The following is a 25,873-nucleotide window of genomic DNA, read 5'->3' as shown; positions in this document are numbered from 1 at the left end:
GGCAGTCGTGGGGCAAAAGGATGGAACTAGCATCCATTCAGCACCAGGCACGGTCCTAGGCACTGTACATGGGCAAGTAGGGTCTAAAATGTTTAACTGCATAAAACGCAGTTACATTATTACGTGTAATAAGAACCAATAATTTTTCAGTTGGCCTTTCAGTCAGTGTGAAAAAAAGAGGAGAAAAATTATGTCTTTCATTTTCATTTATTACACGTATAGGAAACAGACTAATCATTACAAATTAAACACGCATCATACATTGAACGAAAAAAGTCCCAAATGATCATCAGGGAGTCACTTCCTGACTTCCCAACTAGCCCTCACCTTCCACAGAAGAACAAACTTAGCCTAGCCTGGTTGGAGAAAGGGCATGGGTAGCTGAGAAGTGAATTAGAACCAATCTCCAATGGTCCAAATTCCCTTCACTATGAAGCACAACACAAATCCACATTACTGTCAGGTACCAGGAAAATCCTTACTACTCAGAGTAAGTTATCAAATGATTTCACTATGGTTATTGGTCCCAGCAGCCTATTAAGTAGGTGCGATTAGCCCCATTTAGAGAGAAAGAAATCAGTTGAGGGAGGTTAGGTATCTTACCAAGAATCAGAATCCTAACTTCCATCTATTGGACTCCAAAGTCAGACATGCTCTTTTCCCTATAACATTTTGTCAAGGCTAGCCCTCCTGGGCTGAGTTCTGTTTCCCCCTAGGTATAATGCAGACCCCCAGGACTCTTTGCATGGGGAGTGTTACAAAGAGAATAAGTCCTGGCCATGCCTAGATCAGCCATGGCCATGGTGAGGGAAGCAGAACAGGTGTTACTAAGACAGTTCTGGAGGAGAGAAGTAAATTCAACCTCAGAGAGATGCACTGTTTCCCCAGCTTACAGCTTGCCTGCTGGCCTCTATCTCACCTAGAAGTGCTGAGTCCATCTGCTCAACTCTGTGGCCAACACGAAGGGCAGGCTGCTTGAGTCTCACCTTTTGGGTTCCGGTACTGCTGCAGAGCTGTAGATGTGCTGACCACTGGTGCCAGTGGTGGTTTCTTCACAGAAAGGTTAATTGGCTCCTCCAGTTCTGAGGGGATGGTCAAGTCCTTGGAAGCATCCAGACCAGGGGCTATGGGAACTTGCCCCAGTGAGTCAGTGAAGCAAGTGGAATCCTCACTTTCCATCTTTCAAAAGAGAAATATCAACAAGAATCAAAGAACTCAGACATGGTTGTCATTAGTGGTCTCAGAACTGTAAAGCTAAGGTCAGAATAAGGGTCCCAGTGGCCAATCTTTTGCCCACTGATGAGCAAAGGAAGTTTGAATAGCATTTCCCCAGGACTTACCTTACACAGAGCATTCCCCAGGGAGGGATCAGTCCCATCTCCAGGGCACAGGCTCCCTGAAGTTCGGCCAGAACTGGAGCTGGACCCAGTTTCTGGCTGCATATCAGAAACTGGAGGAATGCTCTGCAGAGGACAAGTTGCCAGACTTGGCACAGCCTGGGTGTGACCAGACATTAGGCTGGGCCCAGCCTGAGGGTGATCACTTGTCAGGCTTGCCATAGCCTGAGAAGAGTCACTCATCAGGTTGGGCACGGACTGGAATGTACTACGCACAAGACTGGGCACAGTCTGTAGGTGACTGGTTGTCAGGCTGGGCATGGCCTGATTTTGAACGCTTGTCAGACTGGACACCATTTTGGGGGAAGCACTCAGCAGGCTTGGTACTGCCAGGGGGGCGCCAGATGTCAGGCTGCTCACACTCTGTATCTGTGGCTCTAGGGGCCTCTCCAACCTGGTAGATGACAACTCCATCTCCAGAGTGTTGGAAAAGCCCATGATGCTCACCGAGGTAGAGTGCTGTGGGAACAGAGACAAGGGGTAGAGTCAGGCTGCTAGCTGGGAATGGAGGGAGGAAGAAGGGGGACCCAACCCACAGGAGCTCCCATGCTCCAATTCCACTCTGGCTTCAGAGTCTGGTAGCTGCCAGGAACTCAGGCAATGCATGAAGCCCTGTTCCTCTTCCTGAAACCAAGGAGGCTGCTAGGCTATGACACACAGAGAGAGGCACAAGCGGAGGACTGTGTGTGTGTGTGTGTGTGTGTGTGTGTGTGAGAGAGAGAGAGCAAGAGTGAGAAAGAGAACTTATTGCCTGACCTGAGGCATGTACACACACACACACACACACACACACACGCGGTCAGCCACATCCCTCACCCTAGTCCTGTACCTAAGCAAAGGGTCAGGTTGTGGGATTGCCCTCTAATTTCAAATTCCCCTCTGACTATACCACCAGCGGCTTCTCTTTCCGTCAAGGAGTGCTATAGAATAGTTTCTGCTATACAAAAGTAGCAGGGGATTGAGAAGGTTCAAACTCTTATCAGCCTCAGATCTTCTTTGAGAGAATGCCAAGGCTCAGAAAGTTCCAATCAGTCCTGGGGAACCTGGGTCAACTCCGGGGCCTTCTTATGGGCTTGTTCAGATCAACTCCAAGCACTACTAGCATTTGATGTAGGCTTTAACCAAGATATCTGGAGGTCTTTTCTGGCCCTAGTATACCTGCCAAAGATATTCCAAACCAGAGGCAGAGAACTTCAAAGCACCTAAATCTTAATATCACCCAGTCTGTACGATCATTGGATAAGGCAGTAATGTTCTGACTCCAAAATTATTCTTACATCTGAGGAGAAGAGATGTAAAAGGTTTATAAAAAGAAGTTGAAGACATAGATTTCTGTACTGAATCCATTCCATTTTTCAGATTGAAGAGACAGATTTGGGGAAAATGAGGGAGACTGGCTCTAAATATAACCTTCAGGAATGTATAAGTTTCATATCCTTGCCCTTTAAAAAAAGACTAAATATATAACAATTTCACATCTTTTGAAAAACAAAGAGAAAATGGGGATTAGGCATATCCATCTAAGTTTCCAAAATCAGTGTCTTGAATCTGTCATTTCTTTTCCCATTCAAATTTTCACAGGAAAATAAATACTTCAAATACATTCTCAAGTCTCAATATAGTTACTAAAGCTGTTTTGCCATGAAGACTGTCCTCATCTCAGTGAAAGCCACTCCTAGTCATCCAGATCTGCAAGTCAGATCCTATGAAGGAGGCATCAGTGAAGCACCCCTCCTGCCACACCCAAGCTAATACCAAGCCCCATCAATTCTACCCCTTAAACATCTCTCAAATATACCCACTAATTCTTCCCTCTGCTGACGGTGCCCTAGCCTAACCTACTTTCACACCTCCCTAGACAACAGTAGTAGCCTCTTCAATGGAGAAATATTTTCAAAACACGAATCCAATCACATCATTTCTTTTCATAAAACCCCGCAGTGCACTCCATTCTTCTTAGAATAACTGCAAAAATTCTTAACAAGACTCCCGAGGCCCTGATGACCTGTCCCTCTGTCCTCCTTTGTAGCCATAGCTCATTCAATAACCCTCTCCTCATTCTCTGAACTTGTCACTCATTTTTTCCAGTTCCTGAAACATACCAAGCTCTCCCTCCACCCACTATCCTCACCCGCTTCAGAGGAACTGCTTTCTCTGCATAGAGGATTCTCTTAGCCCTGCCCTGTTCCGCTTACCCTTCAGAACTCAGCTCAACTGACATTTTTTGCCAGAAAGCCTTCTTTCATTCTCTAGTCCAGACCAGGTTCCCGCTTTTATGCTCTCATATGCCTTGTACTTATACTTTCAGCCTCATACCACAATCTGTGATATCATTTGATTAATGTCTGTTTCCCCTACTAAAGTGGAAACTCCATTAGGGTATGGATTTTTATCTATTTTGCTTACTCACTGTATTCCTAGACCCAAGAGCAGTGTCTGGATGAATAAATGAATTAATGAGCTATTTAAAATTTCAAAACAATACTAATACAGGACTGTTTATTCTACAAATCTTTAGCCAAATGAACAGCAGCTTAGGTCTACTGACAACTTAGTCAATGAGTCTCTCTAAAATAATGATTATTTTTATACAGCTAAAGTTTATGAAGAATTTATTATATGCAAGGCCATTTGCTAAATGTTTTACATATATTACTTTATTTAATCCTCACAATAACCATTAAAGGTTAAAAGAAACAATCCATGTGAACATTTAGAACAATATCTGGCATACTGTAGATGCTCAATAAACCCCAGTTGTTTTTACTGCTGCTGTTATTATTTTGATTGTTATTATTGTTGCTGCAGACCTAATTTTACACTTGACAAAGATGAGGCTCAGAAGGGCATCTTAAGTTTTTTCATATTATTGTAAAACATAATTTTATAGATTTCCATTTCTCTTTATTGTTTGTGTATTATATATAGAAATACAATCAATTTTTGAATATTGACTTTATATAGACCTTGCTAAAGTCATTCTGGGATTTTGTTTTGGATTTTCTGTGCACACAAATCATGCCTATCCATGAATAGTAAGTTTTTGTTTTGTATTTCCAGGCAGAGTCTTGCTGTGTCACCCAGGCTGGAGTGCACTGGCACAACCACAGCTCACTGCAGCCTTGACCTCCCAAGCTCAAGTACGCAATCCTCCCACCTCAGCCTCTGGAGTAGCTGGGACTACAGGCGCATAACACCACATCCAGCTAACTTTTATTTTTTATTTTTGTAGAGACAGGGTCTTGCTATGTTGCCCAGGCTGGTCTTGAACTCCTAGGCTCAAGCCATCTTCCCACCTTAGCTTCCCAAAGTGCTGGGATTACAAGCATGAATCACCACGCCCATCCTGAATGGTAAATCTATTTTCTTTTTTCTTTACATTTGTTTTTCTTGCCTCACTCCACTAGCTAAGACCTCCAGTACAATATTGAATAGAAGCAGTGATAGTAGCCATCCTAGTCTCATTCCTGATCTTAGAGGATTCTTTCAATATTTTATCATTAAATAGATTTGATGTAGATTTTTTATAGATTTAGAATCCAGACCTTGGTCGGGCATCGTGGCTCACACCTGCAATCCCAGCACTTTGGGAGGCCAAGGCAGGCAGATTGCTTGAGCCCAAGAGTTCAAAACTAGCCTAGGCAATATGGTGAAACCCCATCTCCACAAATGATAGAAAAATTAGACAGGCATGCTGGCATGGGCCTGTGATCCCAGATTCTCTGGAGGCTAAGGTGGGAGGATTGCTTGAACCCAGGAGGTTGAGGCTGCAGCGAGCCAAGATTGTGCCACTACACTCCAGCCTGGGCAACAGAGCAAGACCCTGTCTCAAAAATAATAATAATAATAATAACAATAATAAATAAATAAAAAGAATCCAGATCTTCGGTACCAAAGCTACAACTTAATTTTGACTTGTCTCCCTCTATACGTCTCTGGGCTTACTCCCCTTCACTATCTGTCATATTCTATTCTATTTCTTTTCCTTCCCTCTCTTCTCCTCTCTCCCCCTCTCTCTCATGAGCTCCTTCTCTTTCTGTCCTGCTTTCTTTTATCATCTCTTTCTCTTCTTTCCCTACCTCTTTCCCTTATTATTTAACTGCTTTAGTAAGGCTTATATTTTCTATTCTTAATTTTAAACACAGATGAGTTAAATATCTTTTGTTTATCTCTCCAAAGTATGCTCTTTATATTCTCCTTAGTAGTTCAATAGTGTTCAAGTTTTTAAAAACCTTCAATTTCCTCCACAGTCTAAGTGCCAAGATAAGAAAGGTTGAAGAGAAGCAAGGTGGAAAGAATACTTAAACCAAATTGGGCAAACTAGGAATGAAGCCCAGCTTAAGGGACCAAGGCCAAAAATCAATGACTATCTCAAACATGCCCAGGCCTGCATTCCTTAACGTCTCCTTGTTGTCCTGGTTATGCACTACCATAGTTTTCTAATATTCTATATTTCCTTATCTATGAACAAGAATACTCAATGACTATTTCATTCCATTTTGCAATATATGACAGCCTAATCCTTTGCTCTGGATTCTTTCCCCTTTCCCCTATTTGACATGTATGTTTAGTGCGGTTGTGGTGTTCATTTAATCTACCCATGCTGGATATTGAGAATTATATAGATATCTCTTCTTAGTGAGATCCTTGTTGCCAAGCATTAAGAGCACTAAAATCCACATGAGACCACCCAAATAATAATGGTCAGGTGCCATATCTCACAAGATATGCACAAGATAAAATCCCCAAGGACAAAACTTCCCAGATTAGGGGTAGAGATCATATTCGTGGGAAATCAGCTCTCCTGTCCTAATTACCTATTGCATATGTGAGTTAACAGAATGATAGGGGAGAAGAAGACATGCAGACTGAACTGTGGAAAAATTGCGGAAACTCCATGGCAGTTTATTTTGAGGTGAACCTGATGAACCTGGTCCTGTAATACCCAGAAGACGATACGAGGTCAGCAATACATCCCAAGATATTGCATACTTGACTGATTTCTTTCCTTCTCACAACCACAGCCAATCTCAAGGAGGCCAATGCTATCAGGAGATGGGGTGAAGCTCTGGTAGTAGTAACAAGAACCTGGAAAACTTCCACGGAGGAAGGGACTCAGAGAAAGTGCTGTGAGAAAGCCAGCCCAACCCCATCCCATTTTTACAGGCTATACAGAAATAATGGCATTTCCAAAACCTATATATGCTATGTGTTCGTTATTTTTATACTACATCAGCTCTCTAGAGTAAAGGGTTGTAAAATATTAAAACAAAAGGTACTTATTTCATGTACAAAAAGTAAAAGAAGATTTGAGAACTTCCATCCTAGTCTGTTGCCAGTGCTACAAGATGAGTTGGGGGCAAGGGTAGGGCCAACTTTCAGAGCAAGGAAAGCAGGCTGAGTCTCCAGGGCCTGGGAGGAGAGGAAGCATTTCTCGAGAGCATGATGGGATTGGAAAAGGGCTTGAGAACATGGCCAGGTTGTCTGACACTTGGTGTCTCCCATGCAGAAGGGAGCTCACTTATCAACGGAGATGATACCACCCACCCTCTAGACCCCAGGATTGTTCAGAGTCAAATGACAGGAGCAAACATGTATTTCTAGCTATAAAGTATGCAGAGGGTATCACTGAGGTTTCTAGGCTGTCAACTATGTAACTGACACCTTGACTTCATCTTCACATACAAAACCTCCAGATTTCATGAAGGAAAAGGTATATTTTGAGATTCACAACTGAAAATAAACTATTTTCTAGTTCAGAGAGGAAGAGTCAAAATGCCAAAACACATTCACTCTGATAATTAGCTCAGGTCATCTTTGGAGGATGAAGAGAAACAACCCTGAGCCTACAGAGGCTCCGTCTTATGTCCCTTAACTAGTATCTCATCTGGCTCTTCGTTTCCCTTCCGCCAAACTGTGTGTTCCCATCCCTGTCCCTTTCCTCTTCTTGCCTGTTTTTTTGTCTCATCTTTGTCTGCCACCTGCCTGACTTATCTGAAATTACTTCACCTATTAATTTAATGGATTCAGTTAACTTATTTAACTTACCTGTCTTTACCACCTGACTTGACGACTTGCCTGACCTATGACCTCCCTGAATTGTCTGACTTTCAACCTCTGCTACTAGTCACCTATGTGACCCTGCACCTATCTAACCTGAACTCTGCTTGACCTGTGCTCTGTTACTTGCTGCCCTCTCTCTCTCCTCACTCTTACCACCCAGATGTGTTTCTAGAGTTCAATGTGTTGACATTATTATTCTAATGATTGCCACATGGTATTGTCAAAATTTAGAGAAAACATTGCTCTTTCATTTTAACAGGAAGGGAAATGAGACACAGAGTGGTTACCCAGATTTCCCAAGCTCATACAGGTCCAAGACTAGGAATCTGGGACCAGCCTTGAAAACAGGCTGGCTGGTCTTGATTCTATGCCAGTAGCTAGAAAGCTAGTGCCCTAGTAAGAAATGATTGAGAAATCAATAAACAGACACTTAGTGCACATGCCCTGAGTTTAATATAAATTTCAGGTTCTCACAGCAAGATAATATTGCTGGGGATAAAGCAGTGCAGATAGGGTGGTGTTCCACATAAATTTTCCAGTTATCTGAAGCATGCCTCTTTCAACGACAAAATGCAATTGGCTTAAAAACATTATTTCGAATGGGAATACTTCTAAAACACTTTACACACTCTTCTGTCTTATTAAACAGAGCATAAGAAGCCTAAGGAGACCATTTCTTAGTGATATCAAGAAATTTTGATGAACCAATAAGTAATTCAGTGATGCTTTCAGGAACTTCTAAGAACGTAGGGCTTAGCTTGTTCTTTCAGTGAATGACCTCATACCGTGACACTTTTCCAAGTGATGTTTCTTGTCTTCTCCCTTGTTATCTGCCCTCATAGAAATCTTGACTCTCCGCTTCTACTCTGCTTACTACTATAATGTAGTTAAACTACAATTTTCCCAAGAAAACCGTATATTTAAGCTTGCTAGATCAAGAACACTGGCTAGATATCCACATATGAGTTTATGATCTCCTACAGAATATAATGCATGGGTTTTGTGATGGCTGTTTTTGCTGCTGTTCCAAAGCTTTGCCTGGTCACTTCTGGCTTCAGATTTTTGTTCTGACGGTTAAAGTCATCAGAAACTGACTACTGTGTAAATATGCATAGAAAAAGGGACCAAAGATTTGGGAGTTGTGTCTTGGAAACACACTGAAGGCCTTCACTCTAGCTAAGGAAACAAGAGAGAGGGAAACAGATTTGTGAATTAAATACTCAAAATACGTGAATACACTAGGCGTATCACCTGAGGTCAGGAGTTTGAGACCAGCCTGCACATGGTGAAACCCCATCTCTACTAAAAATACAAAAATTAGCCGGGCGTGGTGGCACATGCCTGTAGTCTCAGCTACTCAGAAGGCTGAGGCAGGAGAATTGCTTGAATCCGGGAGGCGGAGGTTGCAGTGAGCTGAGATCATGCCACTGCATTCCAGCCTGGGTGACAGAGTGAGACTTCATCTCAAAAAAAGAAAAGAAAAAAAAAAAAGGAATGCTTCAACAACTTCAAGATTAAGTAAACTGGTTTAACAGTAGCAGATCTTGAAACAACAGAATCAGATGGCTGAGGAAGGGAGTAACTTTTCTAGTAAGCAATTTCACATGTTGATTTTTATTTATTTATTTATTTATTTATTTTGAGACGGATTATTGCTCTGTGGGCCAGGCTGCAATGCAGTCAGGCAATCTCAGCTCACTGTAACCTCTCAGCCTCCTAAGTTCAAGTGATTCTCCTGCCTCAGCCTCCCAAGTAGCTGGGATTACAGGTGCCTGCCACCATGCCCAGCCAATTTTTGTATTTTTAGTAGAGATGGGGTTTCACCATATTGGCCAGGCTGCTGGTCTTGAAATCCTGACCTCAAGTGATCCACCTGCCTCAGCCTCTCAAAATGTGGGATTACAAGCATAAGCCACTGTGCCTGGCCCTCACATGTTGATTTTTAATGGCAAAGTTGTTGCCCTTGTTGACAATGAGTGTTCCTCCACCTCAACAGAAAGCTCTTGTACTTATTAAGGCTGTCACTATGGATGTAACCATGCAGATATATGATAACTCAGTGAAGTCAAATGAGAAAAGGTTCATGGGTGGTGAAGAGAGAAGTGAAAAGTGCCCAGTGCCCTGATAATCCAGGGAGGACAGAAAAAGCAAAGAGGATCCCAGAATCTGAAGTAGAAGAAAGAGGAAACGAGTAAGCAGATTCTAGTAAGTCTGAAGTGAAAGGCAGATGAGTAGAACCCTCAAACCCCAAGCCTTGGAGACTCAGGAGAATTTGATCAAAGGTATTTTGCCCAGGCCAGTGTAGGAAACTGACTTAAAAACATTATTTTGAATACAAAATTAGCCAGGCATGGTGGCACATGCCTGTAATCCCAGCTACTCAGGAGGCTGAGGTAGGAGAATCACTTGAATCTGGGAGGCAGAGGTTGTGGTGAGCCGAGATCGCACCATTGCACTCCAGCCTGGTCAACAAGAGTGAAACTCCATCTCAAAAAAAAAAAAAAAAAAAAAATCATTTTGAATGGGAGTACTTATAAAACACTTTATACACTATTCTGTCTTATTAAATAGATAGGAGCAAGGACCTGTTTTCTCATGGGCCAGGAGACCCAGACAAAAATCTTAGGTTTGGATGGTGAATGAAATCAGGATGGAACTAAGGAGACAAGCTTCTTAGAGTGTGCTAAGTTCAGGAGCCAGACTTGGGGAGTGTTTGGTTGACTCCTGAGTAGAAAGAGCATACAATTCTGCAGATGCTGACCAGGACGCAGGCTGTGCCCTAAGAAAGCTTCACCAGGTCCCAGGAACATTCTGAGCAAATGCTGCTGTCCTGGCTAGGCTATGAGGAAAAGATTGTCCCTGAGGTTGAGGACCCACAATCTGATCCATAGCAGTAGCTTTGGAGACTATGGAGGCAGGATGCCTGGTATTTACTCACAGTTACCAGGGTTTAATGAGTTTAAGCAAGTCATTGTCCAGCTCTGGGTTTTAATTTCCTCCTACACAGGTTAATGTAAATCTCACTGAGTTTTTATAAGACTCAAATTAAGAGATCAGGCATCAAAATGCTTTGATAATGGTATAAATACTATCTGCCCGATCATTATCCTTTACTCCTCTGTATCACTCTTAATAATCTGCATCACAGGAATGCCTACTGCTTCTGTATCATTTACTGGAAATACATCTCAGGCTTCTAAGCCATGAATAGCACGCTGGTGGCTTCGAAGTCCTCTCTTGAAGATCCAGGGCTATGTTACGAGCAGCAGAAGAAAGGTCCCTCTTGCAGGTGAACTGGGACTCAGATAGGGCTTTCTGTGATGCCTACAGCTTTGACTCCATGAGAACTTTTCATTTTTTTGAGACAATCTCGCTCTGTTGCCCAAGTTGGAATGCAGTGGCGCTACCTCGGCTCACTACAACTTCTGCCTCCCAGGCTCAAGCAATTCTCATGCCTTAACCTCCTGAGTAGCTGGGACCACAGGCATGCACCACCACGCCTGGCTAATTTTCTTGGTTTTTTTTTGTAGAAACAGGGTTTCACTATGTTGCCCAGGCTGGTCTCAAGCTGTTGAGCTCAATCTGCCTGTCTCAGCCTCCCAAAGTGCTGGGATTATAGGCGTGAGCCACCGCACCCAGCCAACTCCCTTGAAGAAAGGATTGTGTGTATTTTTCAGCAGTTGACTGGTTCAGAAGCATAAAATGAAGGCATCAGAATGTCTCCCAGCTTCACCTGAGATGTAAGGGTTGCTGTGGTAGGGTTGTAGCCATGGTCTTTCTTTCAGAGTGACTGAACCAAGATTAGGAAGTTTAGGCAACAGCTGGTGCCAGACAAATACCAAAATTCATTCAAAAGGGGTTGCAGAGCTCAAGCCACTAGAAAACCCATTCCAGAACTTTCACATCTCATTTTCAGCAGCAACCTGTTTCCACCATTGGCTCACAAAGCACCAACTCCAAGGTACTTGTACACAGATGTTTTGCTTCACCAAAAGTCCTCTTTTGGTGATATACAGTCAGTGTAGAACTCACAGAAAGGTGCATGGTGCCACAGGTTCTTCTGGTCCGTGACTTTCAGATAGATTCTTTTGACTTTCCTGGCACTCACAGGCCAGCACAGGCTGGGAGTGGGCTGGAGGACAAAACACCTTTACCAGATAAAACAACCAATACCAAACTAGGCTGGTCCTAAGACCTCTCCCCAGCAAAGTCTCAGGCTACTTCAAGGATTGTAAAGACAGGAAAATTCAGCAGGTGAGACGCCACACTGCAGTGCAGAAAGAGAAGCAATTTAACCTAGTCATTGAACACAGAGCTGTCAAGGACCTGTGGTCTGGTCCTAACATTGCCCAATGGGTTGGCTGTATAACTCTTAGGTGGGCCACTTAACCTCTCTGTGTCTCAGTTTCCACATCTTTCAAAGGGAAATAAGAAAGTGGCTTCCTCATAGTATTGCTAGGATAAAGAGATAAAATGAAATAATCCATGTAAAAACCTATGAAAAAATTAGAACGATACTATACAAAATATTATCACTCAATGGTAAAAAGCTCAGAATGTTGTTTGCTATCCTTGAGCTTCACACCCTCCGCCCTGCCCAACCCCAGCTCCAAGACAACAAATTTCCTCAAAAAGAAAATCCTTTTCCTTATTGCAGTAGTTTTGTAGACAACCAGTGGCTCTCACTGTCAGGGTTGATCTCTCTCTGCCGATCCAAAGGTTCCTCTAAGCCAGGATGACAAATTTGAGGGTCCTTTTTCTGGGAGTTCAAGCCATGAAAAGTCTATGAAACACGTGAAGAATGCCAGGCCATCTGTCCCTCCAAACCTCTACAGGAGCCCCTTTTAATAAGGGGCAGGAGAAGCTCAAAATGAGAAGTTAAGAGTTTCTAGGACCTTTGCTAACCCCACTGCCAACTTGCAGCCACACAAGAGGGCAGCACCCCTTGCTGCTCAGGGAACCCTGTGGGCCACTCACACAGGCAGCACTGACTCCATGCATGTATGTGGCTCAGCTCCTTTCCTCTGCTCTGTGTATAGGAACAGAACTGAACCTCAGCAAATGAGAAGCAGCATTTTCTGCATGGCTTCCACTACAACCAAGCACTGGCAATGAAACCACCTTTGCAAAAATTATATCAATGAGCAAATTATGACAGTGAAAAAGATCTGATCTAACCTACCCATCCCCACCTCTTGCCTTTCCCCTAATCATTCCTGGGCCTATTGTAGATTGGCCTTTTGAGATGTCTTTTCAAGTTTTCTGCATGTCTGACATCCATGGCTTCATCTAGATCCATCAATCCCACTCCTACAGCCCTATCCAGAAGCAACTCAGCTCAAGCAAACAGCTTTAACCCATGATTTCATTTTTATCCCAACCAATCAGCAGCAAGCACCCATTTCTAGCCACCTCCACCCCTTTCCCAAACTGCCTTTGAAAAATCCCAGCCTCACATTAACTAAACTCTTTCTCTACTGCAATGCCATGGTCTTCATTTGTGCAGCAGGCAAGAAGAACCCTTCGGGCAGTTACAGCAATTCTCATGCTTGCTTCTGAACTACTGACATCTAGAGCTAGCTGCCTTCAGGTCATCTTGTAATGTGTCTTCCACAAAAGAATATCAATAATTCAAAACTTAACTTCTTCCCCTAAATATGCTCTTTTTCCCATGCTCCCATTCCAGTGGGTCAAGACAGATCTACTGGGATGGGAGCATGGGAAAACACCTGGGTGTTAAGCCAAAGGGTTTTCTCTGCCTTACCTATCATCAATCAGACACTGAGGCTAAAACTCCTGTGATCTGATATCTCTTGAAATCTTTGCTTCCTCTTCATTCCTATTATTATTGATTTCATTAAGCCTCCTGTTTCTCCTCTGTACTATTCTGGTCTCCCTTACCACAGCTAAAGTGATCTTTCAAACTTAATTCAAACCATATCCCTCCTTTCTGGAAGTCCTTCACTTTACTCCTCACATCCCCCAAGACTGAATCCCAACCCCAAAGCATAATTTACAAGGCCTTACAGCTCCTCTGGTCTCAATCTATCCCATTCCCCAGTGTGTCTCATGATCCTATCAACCAAATTACAAATTATCTGAAGCCCCCCTAACTGCCCCAGGCTTTCTCTCACTTCTGAAGCTTCCTAGTTGCCATTCCTTTCGACTATTTGTTCTACCCCTCTACCCTTCACTAGCCCAACTTCTCCTCTTCGAAATTTCAGCTTAAAATAATGTCCTCTAAGAAGTCGTCCGTCAATAGCCTCCTCTCCCAGAGCTAGGTACGCCATTGGGGTGTACCCCAATGACTATTATAGCACTTTACAACAGTTTATTATTGTTGCTTAACTGTCTCTTCTACCAGACTGTACTCTCCAGCATGGGATTGACTATCTTATTCACCAATGTATGCCTGGCACCTAGTAGAATATGGGGCACATACTTGGAAATTAATGTGTGTGTACGTGTGTGTGTGTGTGTGCATTAAATGATTAAATAAATGGATGAATGGTTAGGTGGCTGGCCCAAATACAAGAAGTTAAACATCTAAGAGCCACAAAGGGCCAATATACAGTACCTCAAGGGCCTCTATGCCAAGCCATTTTCAACAGGGTAAGATAGGCACAGACAAAAAGCCTCAAGAGTTACCAGCAATTTCCAAGTTGACATTTCATTTTTGCCATCCCTTCTTTTTTCTAAACTGTCCTCAAGTGTCACTGAGACTGACTGATCTAAGACATGCACTGTGATGGTACAGCTAGGGAAAGTTGGTGAGGGGTAGGTACACTGAGCAGCCAGCATAGCTGGGCTGCAGGGCCAGAGGGATGCTACAGGGCCAAGGGTACAGGCTGGGAGAGTTCAGAACACCTGACAGAACTTCAAGTCCAGGGCTGAGTGGAGGCACTGGATAGTTGAGGGCACCAGGCCAGAGAAGGCAATAGGGTAAGTGAAACAGGGCCAAGGGACACTAGGAGGAATGGGTGGAGGATACGGCACAGCACTGAGGCTCCTGCTACAGGTATGACAGGGGTTGGGGGTGAAGGGGCAGAGGTGAGAATAGATAGTTGAGGGTTCTGGGTTATGTCCAGGGTAAGCGAACACTTTCAGTAAGCTAGTAGGTGGGTGGACAGAAAGGCCTCCAAGAGCTCATCTTCAAGAGAACTCTGTGTCTCAGCTGCTCATCTACCTCTGCAGAACATCCCTGCAGACCACTCACCCAACAAATTCCATTGATTCATATCCTAAGGTAGCCAACTCTGGGTTGTGGCAGCCACATAAAATATTTTCCCCATCTTCATTGTAGAGAGAAAAGTTCAAGCTTTGGATTCTAACTGATCTCATTTTAAATAAACCTCAGCTGTCTCTTCTACTAGCTGTAGGGCCCTGGACTTCAGTTTCCTTAGTTATACAATGGGGGTGCTCACTTCCACAACTGTTGGAGGCGAGGTGAGATAATGCTGGTGAAGCAGCACACACGGTTCTAAGCACAGAGGACAGAGGACATGTTCAATAAATTGGCTTTCTTTCCCTTCCCCCTTACACTCTGCATGAAGCCCAGGAGGCCCCATTTTAAGTGTGAATGGGGGAGTGGAAATGGGGAGGAGGAAGATCTACATTGCTGACTCACTAGGGCAGAAGGCATGAATCAGGGCTGTGTAGCGTCCAGGGATGGAACAGGGATGCTCCTCCCCCCACCCTATCCTCCTCCTCCAAGTGCCTGGGGTCTTGGCTGGCAGTGGGTCCCATGTGGTCAGGGAAAACAGGCTCCTTTAGTACCTTTCTCACCACATTTGGAGAGGAGTGCTGGATGGTGCTGTCCACTGGGGGGACACCAAGAGAGGTTTCTTCCCCAGACGCCTGGGGCAAGGCAGCAGCAGTATTCTTGTCAAGAGAGATAGCCGGCTTTGAGCCCTCAGATGCTGGGGGCTCATCTGTAGCCTGGAGAAGAAAATAAGAACTTGGGTAGGTTTGACTGCAGAGAGTGTAGCAGCAGCAGCAGCAGCAGTGGCAGCAAAGGCTAGTGCTCACCCTGCCCTGCCCATCATCACCACCTACACATTGTGTACTGCTTAAATGTTTTCCAAAAAGAAAAATACTCTTATCCCAACTCTTCCAAAGACTATATGCTAATGTGAAAGTCTTAGGATGGAACCCAAACCAAGAATTCTGAGCTAATTTTGTGATATTCACTTTAGCAATCATAACCTAGTTTTGACTTACATTTTAGCTTGTGGCCCTCTACGAACCCTAGACCCTTCTCTGCCATCACACGGATTATTCTATATCTCCTCAAAAGAACTGGGCCTCAGGGGAAGACACTGAAGCATGATCTGAAGTTGTCAGTACTGAAGCATAAATGTGAGGCCTTAGATTCTATAATAAAGTAAAAATCTGAAAAGCTGCTTTGAAGATATAAATGTGATTACAGATTTAAAGGGGACACCACCATAGAAAAAGTGAGAGAAGGGTAGAGAGAAGAGGATAGAACAGGAGGTTCTGGGGGGAAAAAAAGAAAATCAAGAGCTAAGAATGAAGATGTGAAATGCAGCAAAGATCCCAGGGGTCCAAACTGCACCTCTTCAACTGTCTTTTAGCTGAGAAAAAAGAGGAGCAGCATCCAATATCCTCCTATGGAAAGAATAAGACTTCTGTGGCATTACAGAAATGTCAGCAGACCAGAATCCAAGTCTTAGCTCTACCTCTTGACGTTGTATGATATGTAGACAAACTGCTAGGCTTCTCTAACTCCCACTTACATACCTATAAAGCACAGACGGTAACACCTACCAAACAACATTGTCGATAGGATAAATGATATGGTGCAAATAAAACATACCCAGCTTAGTAGAAGTAAAAAAGTTTAAGTCTATATCTGTGCAATATTATAAAAGTGCTGCCTGCCAGCATCTAACATGGACCCTCACTCTGCTCCTTAAGCTCTGCCCTTCCCCCTGTCTGGGATTCATAAGGTCCGGCAAGGGAGCTAGGCAGATGACAAGATAAGAGACAGCCTCTCTTCTGCTCTGGCACTGGTAGGAGTTCAGCACAGCTCAGAAGGCACCATTGGTGGGCAGGGTCCCTACTGTCATCCAGGAAGACAGGGCTAAGCCAAGCTACTCTGGAGAGTACTGAGCCTAGATCTAAGTTGGGACTGGATACTACGCTCTCTGGAGCTTTTCTGAGATGGGAGGTTGAGTCCTGGGTAGTCTTGAACTGTGAGGGCTGAGCTCAAGGCAGCCCTAAGGTGCAGAAACTGTATTCCTGTGCTGCCTTGTTTCAGTAAGCTAGTAGGTGGGTAGACAGAAAGGCCTCCAAGAGCTCATCTTCAAGACATCTCTGTGTCTCAGTTGCTCATCTACCTCTGCAGAACATCCCCAGAACTCACCCAACAAATTCCATTGATCCATATCCTAAGGTAGCCAGCTCTGGGTTGTGGCAGCCACATAAAATATTTTCCCCATCTTCATTGTAGAGAGAGGGCCACAAGCTAAAATGTGGGGAGGCTGTGTTCTGTGAGTGATCCTAGGATGGGCAGAATATGTATGCCAAGCCACCCTGATGCTTACCTGCAGGGTCTCCTCCTGGCTCTGGGACTGAACAGGTGCTGGCTGCCTCACGATGTAGTTAATCTGCCCCACAATGGTTTGCTGAAGATGCTGAGGAGATTTGGTCTGACTCAGTTGCAAGCTGGGCTGTTGAGCCTGGAGAAGAAGCTCCAAGTCCTTCTGCATTTCCTCCAGCTCAAACTTGTGATGCATTATGTCCACATTCTGAGAACAGGCAGGCCCAGGAGGGCTGTCATGCTGACTAGAAGCCAGATGCTGGGATGGAGGTAGAGGTGGGTGTGGCTGCTGTGGGGGAGCAGGGAGGGGAGGTGGTGGAGGTGGTAGCTGCTGCTGTGGCTGCTGCTGAAAGTGACTGAGCTTCAGCTTCTGGTTGTGGCCAAACTGGACTTGGATAGAGGGTGTCTGTAAGGTGGGCTGGGCATGGGTTCCTTGCTGAACATCCTGTGGGGGGACAATGCACACGGGCTGGGAAGTCAGCTGCTGCCCCAGCCGCTGGGATGTGCTCTCCTGCTCCACATGGGGCTGGGTTTCCAGCCAGGGCTGCAGCAGCTTTGGTGGATGAGGGCTGCAGGCCAGCTCTTTCTCTCTGGGCAGCAAGGCAGAGCACTGCAGAGACCCCAGCTGCTGGGGCACCATCTCAGAGGGCTGCCTAAAGTTGTGGGCTGGGTGCATGCTGGGTGGGGGGACCTGGCCTTTGAGGGAAGGCGAGACTGGGGAGCAGTGGGAGCAGCACACAGATGAGGAGCACACTGCTGGAGACTGGAACTTGTGAGAGGGATGGCTAAGAGCCTCTTGCTGAGCCACTGGAGACTGGTGGCTTTGATAAAAGGGTGATGGCCCCTGTAAGCCTCCATAAGCAGGAGCATCTGCCCGGGACAGTTGTCCACCTTCAGTAGTTATGCAGCCTGAAAATGCAGAATAGAGAGTTTTTCAAGTTTTTCAAGTTGCTCCCACCTTGCTACTTCCTGCTCCTGGGACAAAAGAACCTCATTCGACAATCCTGTACCAGGCACAGAGATTAGGAAATTCAACCCTTGATATCCTAGACTCAGTCTAGAATGCTGCCAGTAATAGCACCTGTATGGAGCTGCTTTGGGGGCCTAGGATATTTGAGAAATTAGCTCAGTTTTTACCAGATGCTCAGCCCTGACTCTGTTTCTATCCCACTAGGGAAACCATAAGCTCTCTCAAATAGCACTCATTTTTTTTTCAACAGAACAGCCCAATCAGACTCTGACAAAAAGAATCAACTTTGGGGTGGGGAGGAAGTATGCCAGAAAGTAGGAAAGGGTAGAAAGTCATGCCTGGGACCAATGAACAAGTTCCCAGATACAGGCGTGGGGAACTGTGTGTTGAGCAAGCAGGATGGAAGAGAGTGGGGAAGCTCTAATACCAGGTAATATGGTTTGGAGCTGTGTCCCCACCCAAATCTCGTGTTGAATTGTAATCCCCAGTTCTGGAAGTGGCGACTGGTAAGAGATGACTGGATCAAGAGATTAGAGTGGGGAAGCTCTAATACCAGGTAATATGGTTTGGAGCTGTGTCCCCACCCAAATCTCGTGTTGAATTGTAATCCCCAGTTTTGGAAGTGGCAACTGGTAAGAGATGACTGGATCATGGGGGCAGATCCCTCATGAATGGTTTAGCACCATCCCTTTGGTGCTGTTCTTGTGATAGAGTTCTCGTGAGATCTGATTGTTTAAAAGTGTGTAACACCTCCCCCCTTGCTCTGTTTCTTGCTGCTCTGTCCATGTGATGGGCATCTTCACCATCCTGCAGAATCATGAGCCAATTAAACCTCTTTTCTTTATAAATTACCCAGTCTCAGGTATTTCTTCACAGTAATGCAAGAATGGACTAATACACCAGGTCAGTGCCAGGTACCGGCACCGCCCCCTGAGGTCTCTAGGTCCCTTGTGCACAAGTAGATCTATGGCTAACTCAGTCTAATGACTCCTTCATCTCATTATTTTGATGAGGCTTACTTAGAGGAAGTCTGAGCTCCTTAAGGAAAATGTGTTTTATTCACCATTGGTTCTTTGGTACTCAGCCTGGGGCCCAAACAAGAGTAGGTGCCTATCAAAGGTCTGCTGAGTTAAATCAAAGGAAAGAGGGAAGAAAAGAAATAAACCTACATATCATCTGTCACTTTGCCAAGTTCAACAAATTTTCAATAAGATTAACAGCCTCAAATGAAGGCAGCAGCTGGCCATCAGTTTAACAAACTCGTTAGGCTGTCAACACAGGCACAACTTCAAGCTGTCTACATTCTGCCTACAGACTGAATGCCAGCAAATGTTTGCAGCAGGGAAGAAAAATGCACAAGGCCATGAATTATCTGCTTACATCTCAACTCAAAAGGATATTTCTGTGTAACACAAACATGCACACGCAATTTCACTGTTGCCGAGATACCCCTGCTTGTGCCCACACATGTATACCTTTGTGTGACCACAGAGACACACATTCATCTGTACTGCCATACAGCATTCTAGAGAGCAGGGTGACTGTCTTGTCTCCTTCTCAGCAATAAAACCAAGGTAACAGGACATTTACACAGAATGGTAAACTCAGATTTCAACTGGTCCTGATACAAAGTCCTATATTGCCACTGTTATTTAAATTCCTCATTCTCTCCTCTTCCCCCTCAGGAAAAAAAAAAAAAAGTTTGCTGAATGATTCCAAGACCACTGGCAGTCCCAGGGAGTGCTTTTTCTTAGGCATATGCTGACCTACCCAGTAAGGTAAGTAATTAGGTCAAAGCCCAAAGGGTGAGTAGGCCTGGGTGGGTGGGTCCAAGCTCACCAAGAGAAGCTAGCTGCTTGGTCCAGAAGTTAGGCTCCCAGGTGAATCTGATACTCCAAGGGGAGCCAGGATCTGTGTTACAACTTGTCTCCAGCAATCGCTGCATCTGAAACACAATCTGACAACAGCACCAAAGGTCATTTATTTGGGCATCTTGCACCTAAATGACAACTCCCCTTCCCTTACTCTTTGGACAAGCTGAAAGGCTCAAAGTCATGGCTGTTTAACCTCTGGTCATCCTCCATATTCTCATTCTCTTGCACCTTAGCACCTGCCCATCCTCCCAGCTGATCCCTTTCCTCTTATCAAGACTTCTGGAACCTACAGTCATTTTTTTTTTTTTTTTTTATTGAGACCGAGTCTCACTCTGTTGCCCAGGCTGGAGTGCAGTGGCACGATCTCAGCTCACTGCAAGCTTCGCCTCCCAGGTTCACTCCATTCTCCAGCCTCAGCCTCCTGAGTTGCTGGGACTACAGGCGCTCACCACCACACCCAGCTAATTTTTTGTATTTTGTTTAGTAGAGATGGGGTTTCACCGTGTTAGCCAGGATCGTCTCAATCTCCTGACCTCATGATCGGCCCGCCTCAGCCTCCCAAAATGCTGGAATTACAGGTGTGAGCCACTGCACCCGGCCTGGAACCCCTACATTCTTATCTTTCCAGGCCTCAAGTGATTTGTCATTCTCACTCATGACATCATTGACTGGTGCTCCATTCATTCTACCATCACCTCAATTTAAGAGCCTAGTGGGGACAGGCATTTTCTGAGCTCCCCATTGCTGTACTTCCATTTGCAGGTAAAACACCCTTCTGTCCTACACAATAGCCCTCTTCCTCTCCCATCACTTTCATCTACTTCTCATCACTAACTCTCCTATTTATCCAGGGCTTTGGCAAGTGTCCAACTTACCCTGCCATCCTCTGGTTAACTAATGTCCCAACTAACATCTTAGCCTCTTATTTCTTGATCTCTTGCAAGGCAACCACCTTGTTTTCAGTTTAGTCACCATACCTAGACCCTATTAATCATTTACAACCATTCTACCTATGAGACCTTTAAACTCCAACAACCCACTCTGGTCATAACAAGTTCATGCTCTTTCAGAGTATGTTCTTCAACCTCTCCAAGCCCTGCTCCTTCAGTACACAGGACTCCCCAGCTTCCTGTCATTTACAGTAATGATATCACTAGTGTCCTAATTCCCTCCCCATCGCCAACTCCTACTCTTAGGTAATCCAGTCATACCAAAGCCATGTTACCTGGGGCCACTTCAGTGATTATTAATTTCAGCAGCACCCCTCAGCCCTTTCTCTTGTCACTTCTTGTCATCTTTCTCTTCCACTGCACTCAATGACCATTTAAAATCTTCACTTTGGTGCTACTTACCAATGTTTTAACCCTCTTATTATCACCTCCTATTTCACAGAGAAAAAAAAGACACCATAAAGGATAAATTACCCCAAACTTGTATCCCTTCTACCCTCAAACTTAACTACAGCATCGTCCCCTTCCTGTCCTCCCATCTCAGAAGGGACTGTCCTTGTGTTTAAGGTCAACCAGTTCACTCTATATCCTTCCTCCTGCTTTCTCAGTGTACTTACCCCACCACACACCCCTCCTCTCTATCTTCAACCTCTTCTACCACATACATGTGTGCAAATGTTTTCCAAGCTTAAAAAATGTTTCCCCCAACTCACTGTCTTCTCAGGCTATGTTTTTATTTTTCTTCTTTTCATTTCTGTCTCTACTTCCTCACCACCCATCCTCAGTCTCCTCATTCTAGCTTTTGACCCTTCTACTTTGCTGGAGCTTCTTTCAGAAGATAGCCTGATTCCCAGATCTCGAGGCTGCTCTTCACTATTCATCTTCTTTCACCCATGCAGCATTGCCAAACGGGTCACTTAAAATTGGAAACTGTTCGTTTCTGTGTACCACACTCTGTTTTGCTTCCAACCTCTGACTAGTGCGTCCCACTCTCCTCCACTCATCATCTTCCTCTGTCTATGCTGAAAACGATGGTATTCCCTGGGTTCCCAACTTTCTCTCTTCTTGCTCCACACACTCTTGCAAGGTGATACCACTGATTTCCTGGTGACTCCTACATCTCCTTCTCCAAAACCAACTTTTCTTCTGACTTCCACACCCATATATTAGAACAGCTTTTTAATGGTAGGTAGCTTGGAGTTGGTTTTGGATGCACTATAGGCACCTTAGACTCAAAGTATTCAAATATAAACTCCATCAACTTCTCTCAAAATTCTTGCTCCCTCTCCTGGGTGCTGCCGTCCTCTCAAGCCTAATACTTCAACCTTATCTCCAACTCCTTTTCTCTCAGACTCCCACGTAAACCCCAGTAACTTTCTATGAGATGCCTAGCGCACTACTCATGTCCAGGGTAATGTCTGAACCAGTGACCTATGACAAAAAGCTACAGACTTTCCCAACTGAGCTACCATTGGGAGGGCAGGACCATTTCAGCACCTGCGTCCTCTTTGCACTATGGGATTTGGTGAAAGATGGTGTTTACTTACTAACCCAAAAGCAGTGATTGAATTTGAAGGATGGATGGAGCTGCTATTTTATTCCTCCTTCCATCCTAAAAAGAAAAAGCACTTCCAAGGACCACCTCATTGCCCCTGTGACAAAGGGGATGCTCTGATAAGCTTCAAGAACAGGCTGAGGAGTTGGGAGATTCCTCTTACCAGCTCTTTGCTGAAAAGAAAAGGGACACTGGTTTTGCTGCAGACAGCCCAGTTGATGAAATTCTGCACATGCTCAAACTGACGGTTGAGAACCATGATGCTCTGTAACTGCTGTTCCAGCTTCCGCTTTCTCTCATTAGTAATCCCCTGGGTACAGAGAGAAGATAGTTATTGGACTGTAATCCACCTGCTTGGGAAGTCTGGTGGCCTGTGTATGTCACTGATGGAATCAGATGAGACTACCCCTCTGAGAAGACAGCAGGGCAGAGTGTTGCCATGGGATGCTGGCTGATAGAAAAGGGGAGGGAGAGGTGGTGGGAGATTTTATAGGGCACATATGGACTGGGTAACAAATGAAAGAGGAAATGAATAAATGTCTATATCTCTTGGACATAGATTAGCGAAGAAGGTAGTTTGTTTCATGACTTTCTCTTCCAAGATTATAACCCTGTGCAATTAAGGATGGAAGCTGCCTAAGAGACAGAGCATCAAAGATCAGCTTGACCTGATTTTCTAGCCCTTCATGAGCCACCCTCCCAAAATTAGGATGACATTTTAAAATACAGGGAGCAGGAGAGAGCTATGGAAGCTGCATATCTGAATTACAGCCTAGGCTTCCCTCGGTCCTGGGACTAGCTTGATCTGTGGATGGTTTCTGAATCCATCCATCTGATCCATCTGTCTATACATACCTCTAATTCCTCTATTAGCCCATTGGCCTGTTTGTTCAGCTCATTCATCAGAACCATCTTGGCCATTTTGATCTGGTTTTCCACCTTCCTATGCTGATGCTTCACTTCAAAAATCCTGTAAACACAATAGGACAAACCATGGTAAGCTTTCCTCATGGACTATATGAAGACTAAGAGACAGCAAACATAAGAAGCAACTTGGAGGCTGCCTACTGAGATCAGGGCCTAGCAGACACCAAATACAAAAAAAAAAGAGCCTTCCTCCACCACCCCACCTTTTGTACACCTGAGCCCCACTTGATCAAAGTTCAGCTTGGTTTTCTCTAGGTAAACCTCAAGTCTACACCCAGGTCAACCCAGTAGCCCCCAGTTGACACAGCACTAGAGGTAGGACCAAAAGAGAAAGTATGGGAATGATTTATTGTAATTTGTTGTCTTTAAAAGGAGGACGCTACAATAAATGTCGCCATGAGGCAAAAATATGCAGAAAGCAGATTAGTGGTTTCTGAGGGCTGGGAGGTGTTGGGGAAATGGAGAGGGACTAATAATGTTTACACTATTGGCATAATAACATATTAGATAATAAACAATAATAAACATTATATAATTATATAATAAATAATAAACATATTATATAAAGTTTATTATAAACATATAATAATGTTTATATTAATGTGGCTTCTTTTTGGGGGGATGAAAATGTTTTAAAAGTAGACAGTAATTATGTACAGTTGCACAATTCTGTGAACATACTAAAGGCCACTGAATTATACATTTAAAAAGAATAATTTTATGATATGTACATTATATCTCAGTAAAGCTATTTTTAAAAATTTAAAAAGCACGGGCTTTGAAGTCACCACAGACCCAGCGTCTAAACCCAGCAGTCACTGGCTAGTTGTGTGATCTCAGATAAGTTACCTAACCTCTATGAACCTCAGTCTCCTCATCAGTAAAATGGAGATAAACCCTGACTGAAAGAATGACAAGAACTGAATAAAATAATGCATACATGATATCCAATGCAGTGCCTGCCACATGAGGTGCTCTCAGCACCTACCACTTCCTCTTCCTATGTAAAATACCAATGATTTCATGTGATTTGTAGATTAATAGAGAACACACAGGGAAAGGAGTGATAAAGCGCAGATTGCCCCTGGTTTGTTCTACCCTCATAATAAGCAGCACTCTCGTCCCTAGTGTCTGCTTGGTACCCTTGTTCTCAAGCACCGACTTCTGGCTAGTTCATAACGTGTATGCTTTGACCCAGACTCACTCTGATCATCCTGACCTAGCTTGGTCTCAGTTACCAAGTGATGACTTAATGATCCCTCCTTGGCCCTGAGACCTCTAAGGCCAAGACATATGCCTTCTAGGACATATGCCCACATCTGCTTAACCACAGTTCCTCTTCAGAGGCACTACATCTGATGGCCTGTTGTCGGAATCCCAGGTGTGCAGGAACACAGCATTTCCAGCACCGGCAAGGCACTAGCCTGTGCTACCTGTCCTCAATTTGCTTTGCAGATGTCTGTAGACTGGATTTCTTATGTGCCACCTGTGTAGTCACACTTTCCAGAAGCATCCTCTGGTTTTGCAAAACTTCTTCAACATGTCTGCACCTGGGGGATGAGGCAGAGAACAAGCTGAGAAGGGCTGAGTCCTACTTTGAGCATGCCGACCAAGCGGGAATCTCCACAGGGGATTGTCTCAGCCAGACCCATGGAAGCTGTGATGACTTCTAGTGAAAGTCTAAGGCACTACAGGCTCTTGGCCCATTAGGCCTTTTCCAGGGAAGTACCACAACAGGAGCAGGGAAAAACTTCAGCCCAGGGGCTGTAGGTTGGCTTGGGCAGGGAGAAGATTTTGATGCATGGGGAGCCCCAGAGTTCTCGAAAGTAAGAAATCCAGAGCCCTCCCCAGCCCATTTCAGGCAATCTGTCAGCCCCACCTGTGTTCTTTGTGTTCCACCATCAGGCAGCTATGGCAAGTGAGCATATCACAAGTCTCGCAGAATAGCTTGAGTACTTCCTGTGTGTGTAGAGGACAATACAAGGTGAAGTCTCCGGGACCACTATTCACTCCTGCCAGAGAAGACAGAGAAAGTGGGCTTCTCTTGCTCAGTTAGACAGACCTCTCAGTTTAAGATTTACTGCAAAGCCTTCCGCTTTCAGAGGACACTGCAGAAACACAGAGCTTGGGGGAAGTGGTACAAACAGGAGATGACTCTCCAGGGGCACAAGGAGGATTTTGGGCTTAGCTTGGCTGGATTTGCCCAGTTGTCCAGAAATAGCACACCATCAAGCCTGAGCACCCCACTACCTGCCACAGGCTGAGGAAGGCACTTGCTACTACTCCACATAGATCTCCTGCAAAATAATGAATCCTTCACAATTAACCTCAACCTGTTCATTAATCAGGATTCTGTTTTTAACAGAGCTGAAACCAGCTACCCAGCCTTGCCAGGCTCCAGGCTAGATCTCATGGATCATGAACTCTGGTTCCTGTGGATTTGACAGATGTAGAACCCCTTTCACAATTCAAGGGCCTTGAGAAAAGACTTTCAAAAAGAGTGTCATTTAAAACAGATGGTGGCTGGGCACAGTGGCTCACGCCTGTAATGCCAGCACTTTGGGAGGCCAAGGTG

General features: G+C 44.6%; 1 protein-coding gene across 6 annotated transcripts in view; it reads right to left on the bottom strand.

Annotated features, from left to right (window-relative positions):
• The window catches only part of TRIM66 (tripartite motif containing 66), a 60,464-nt gene that overhangs the window by 12,463 nt on the left and 22,128 nt on the right, over window positions 1-25,873 (bottom strand). For all 6 annotated transcript variants that reach the window (XM_037999754.2, XM_073018635.1, XM_008007570.3 and 3 more), the window contains exons 4-12: window positions 25,178-25,310; window positions 24,732-24,848; window positions 23,227-23,341; window positions 22,535-22,681; window positions 19,832-19,949; window positions 17,027-17,931; window positions 15,237-15,398; window positions 1,341-1,856; window positions 987-1,179 (exon numbers count right to left, since the gene is read on the bottom strand). In XM_037999754.2, the coding sequence (XP_037855682.1) occupies window positions 987-1,179; window positions 1,341-1,856; window positions 15,237-15,398; window positions 17,027-17,931; window positions 19,832-19,949; window positions 22,535-22,681; window positions 23,227-23,341; window positions 24,732-24,848; window positions 25,178-25,310 (2,406 nt within the window). The remainder of the gene's footprint in view (window positions 1-986; window positions 1,180-1,340; window positions 1,857-15,236; window positions 15,399-17,026; window positions 17,932-19,831; window positions 19,950-22,534; window positions 22,682-23,226; window positions 23,342-24,731; window positions 24,849-25,177; window positions 25,311-25,873) is intronic.

Source organism: Chlorocebus sabaeus, chromosome 1, assembly GCF_047675955.1.
Source record: "Chlorocebus sabaeus isolate Y175 chromosome 1, mChlSab1.0.hap1, whole genome shotgun sequence".
NCBI lineage: Eukaryota > Metazoa > Chordata > Mammalia > Primates > Cercopithecidae > Chlorocebus > Chlorocebus sabaeus.
The sequence above is the reverse complement of the archived record's forward strand: the minus strand, read 5'-3'. Positions and strand labels throughout refer to the sequence as shown.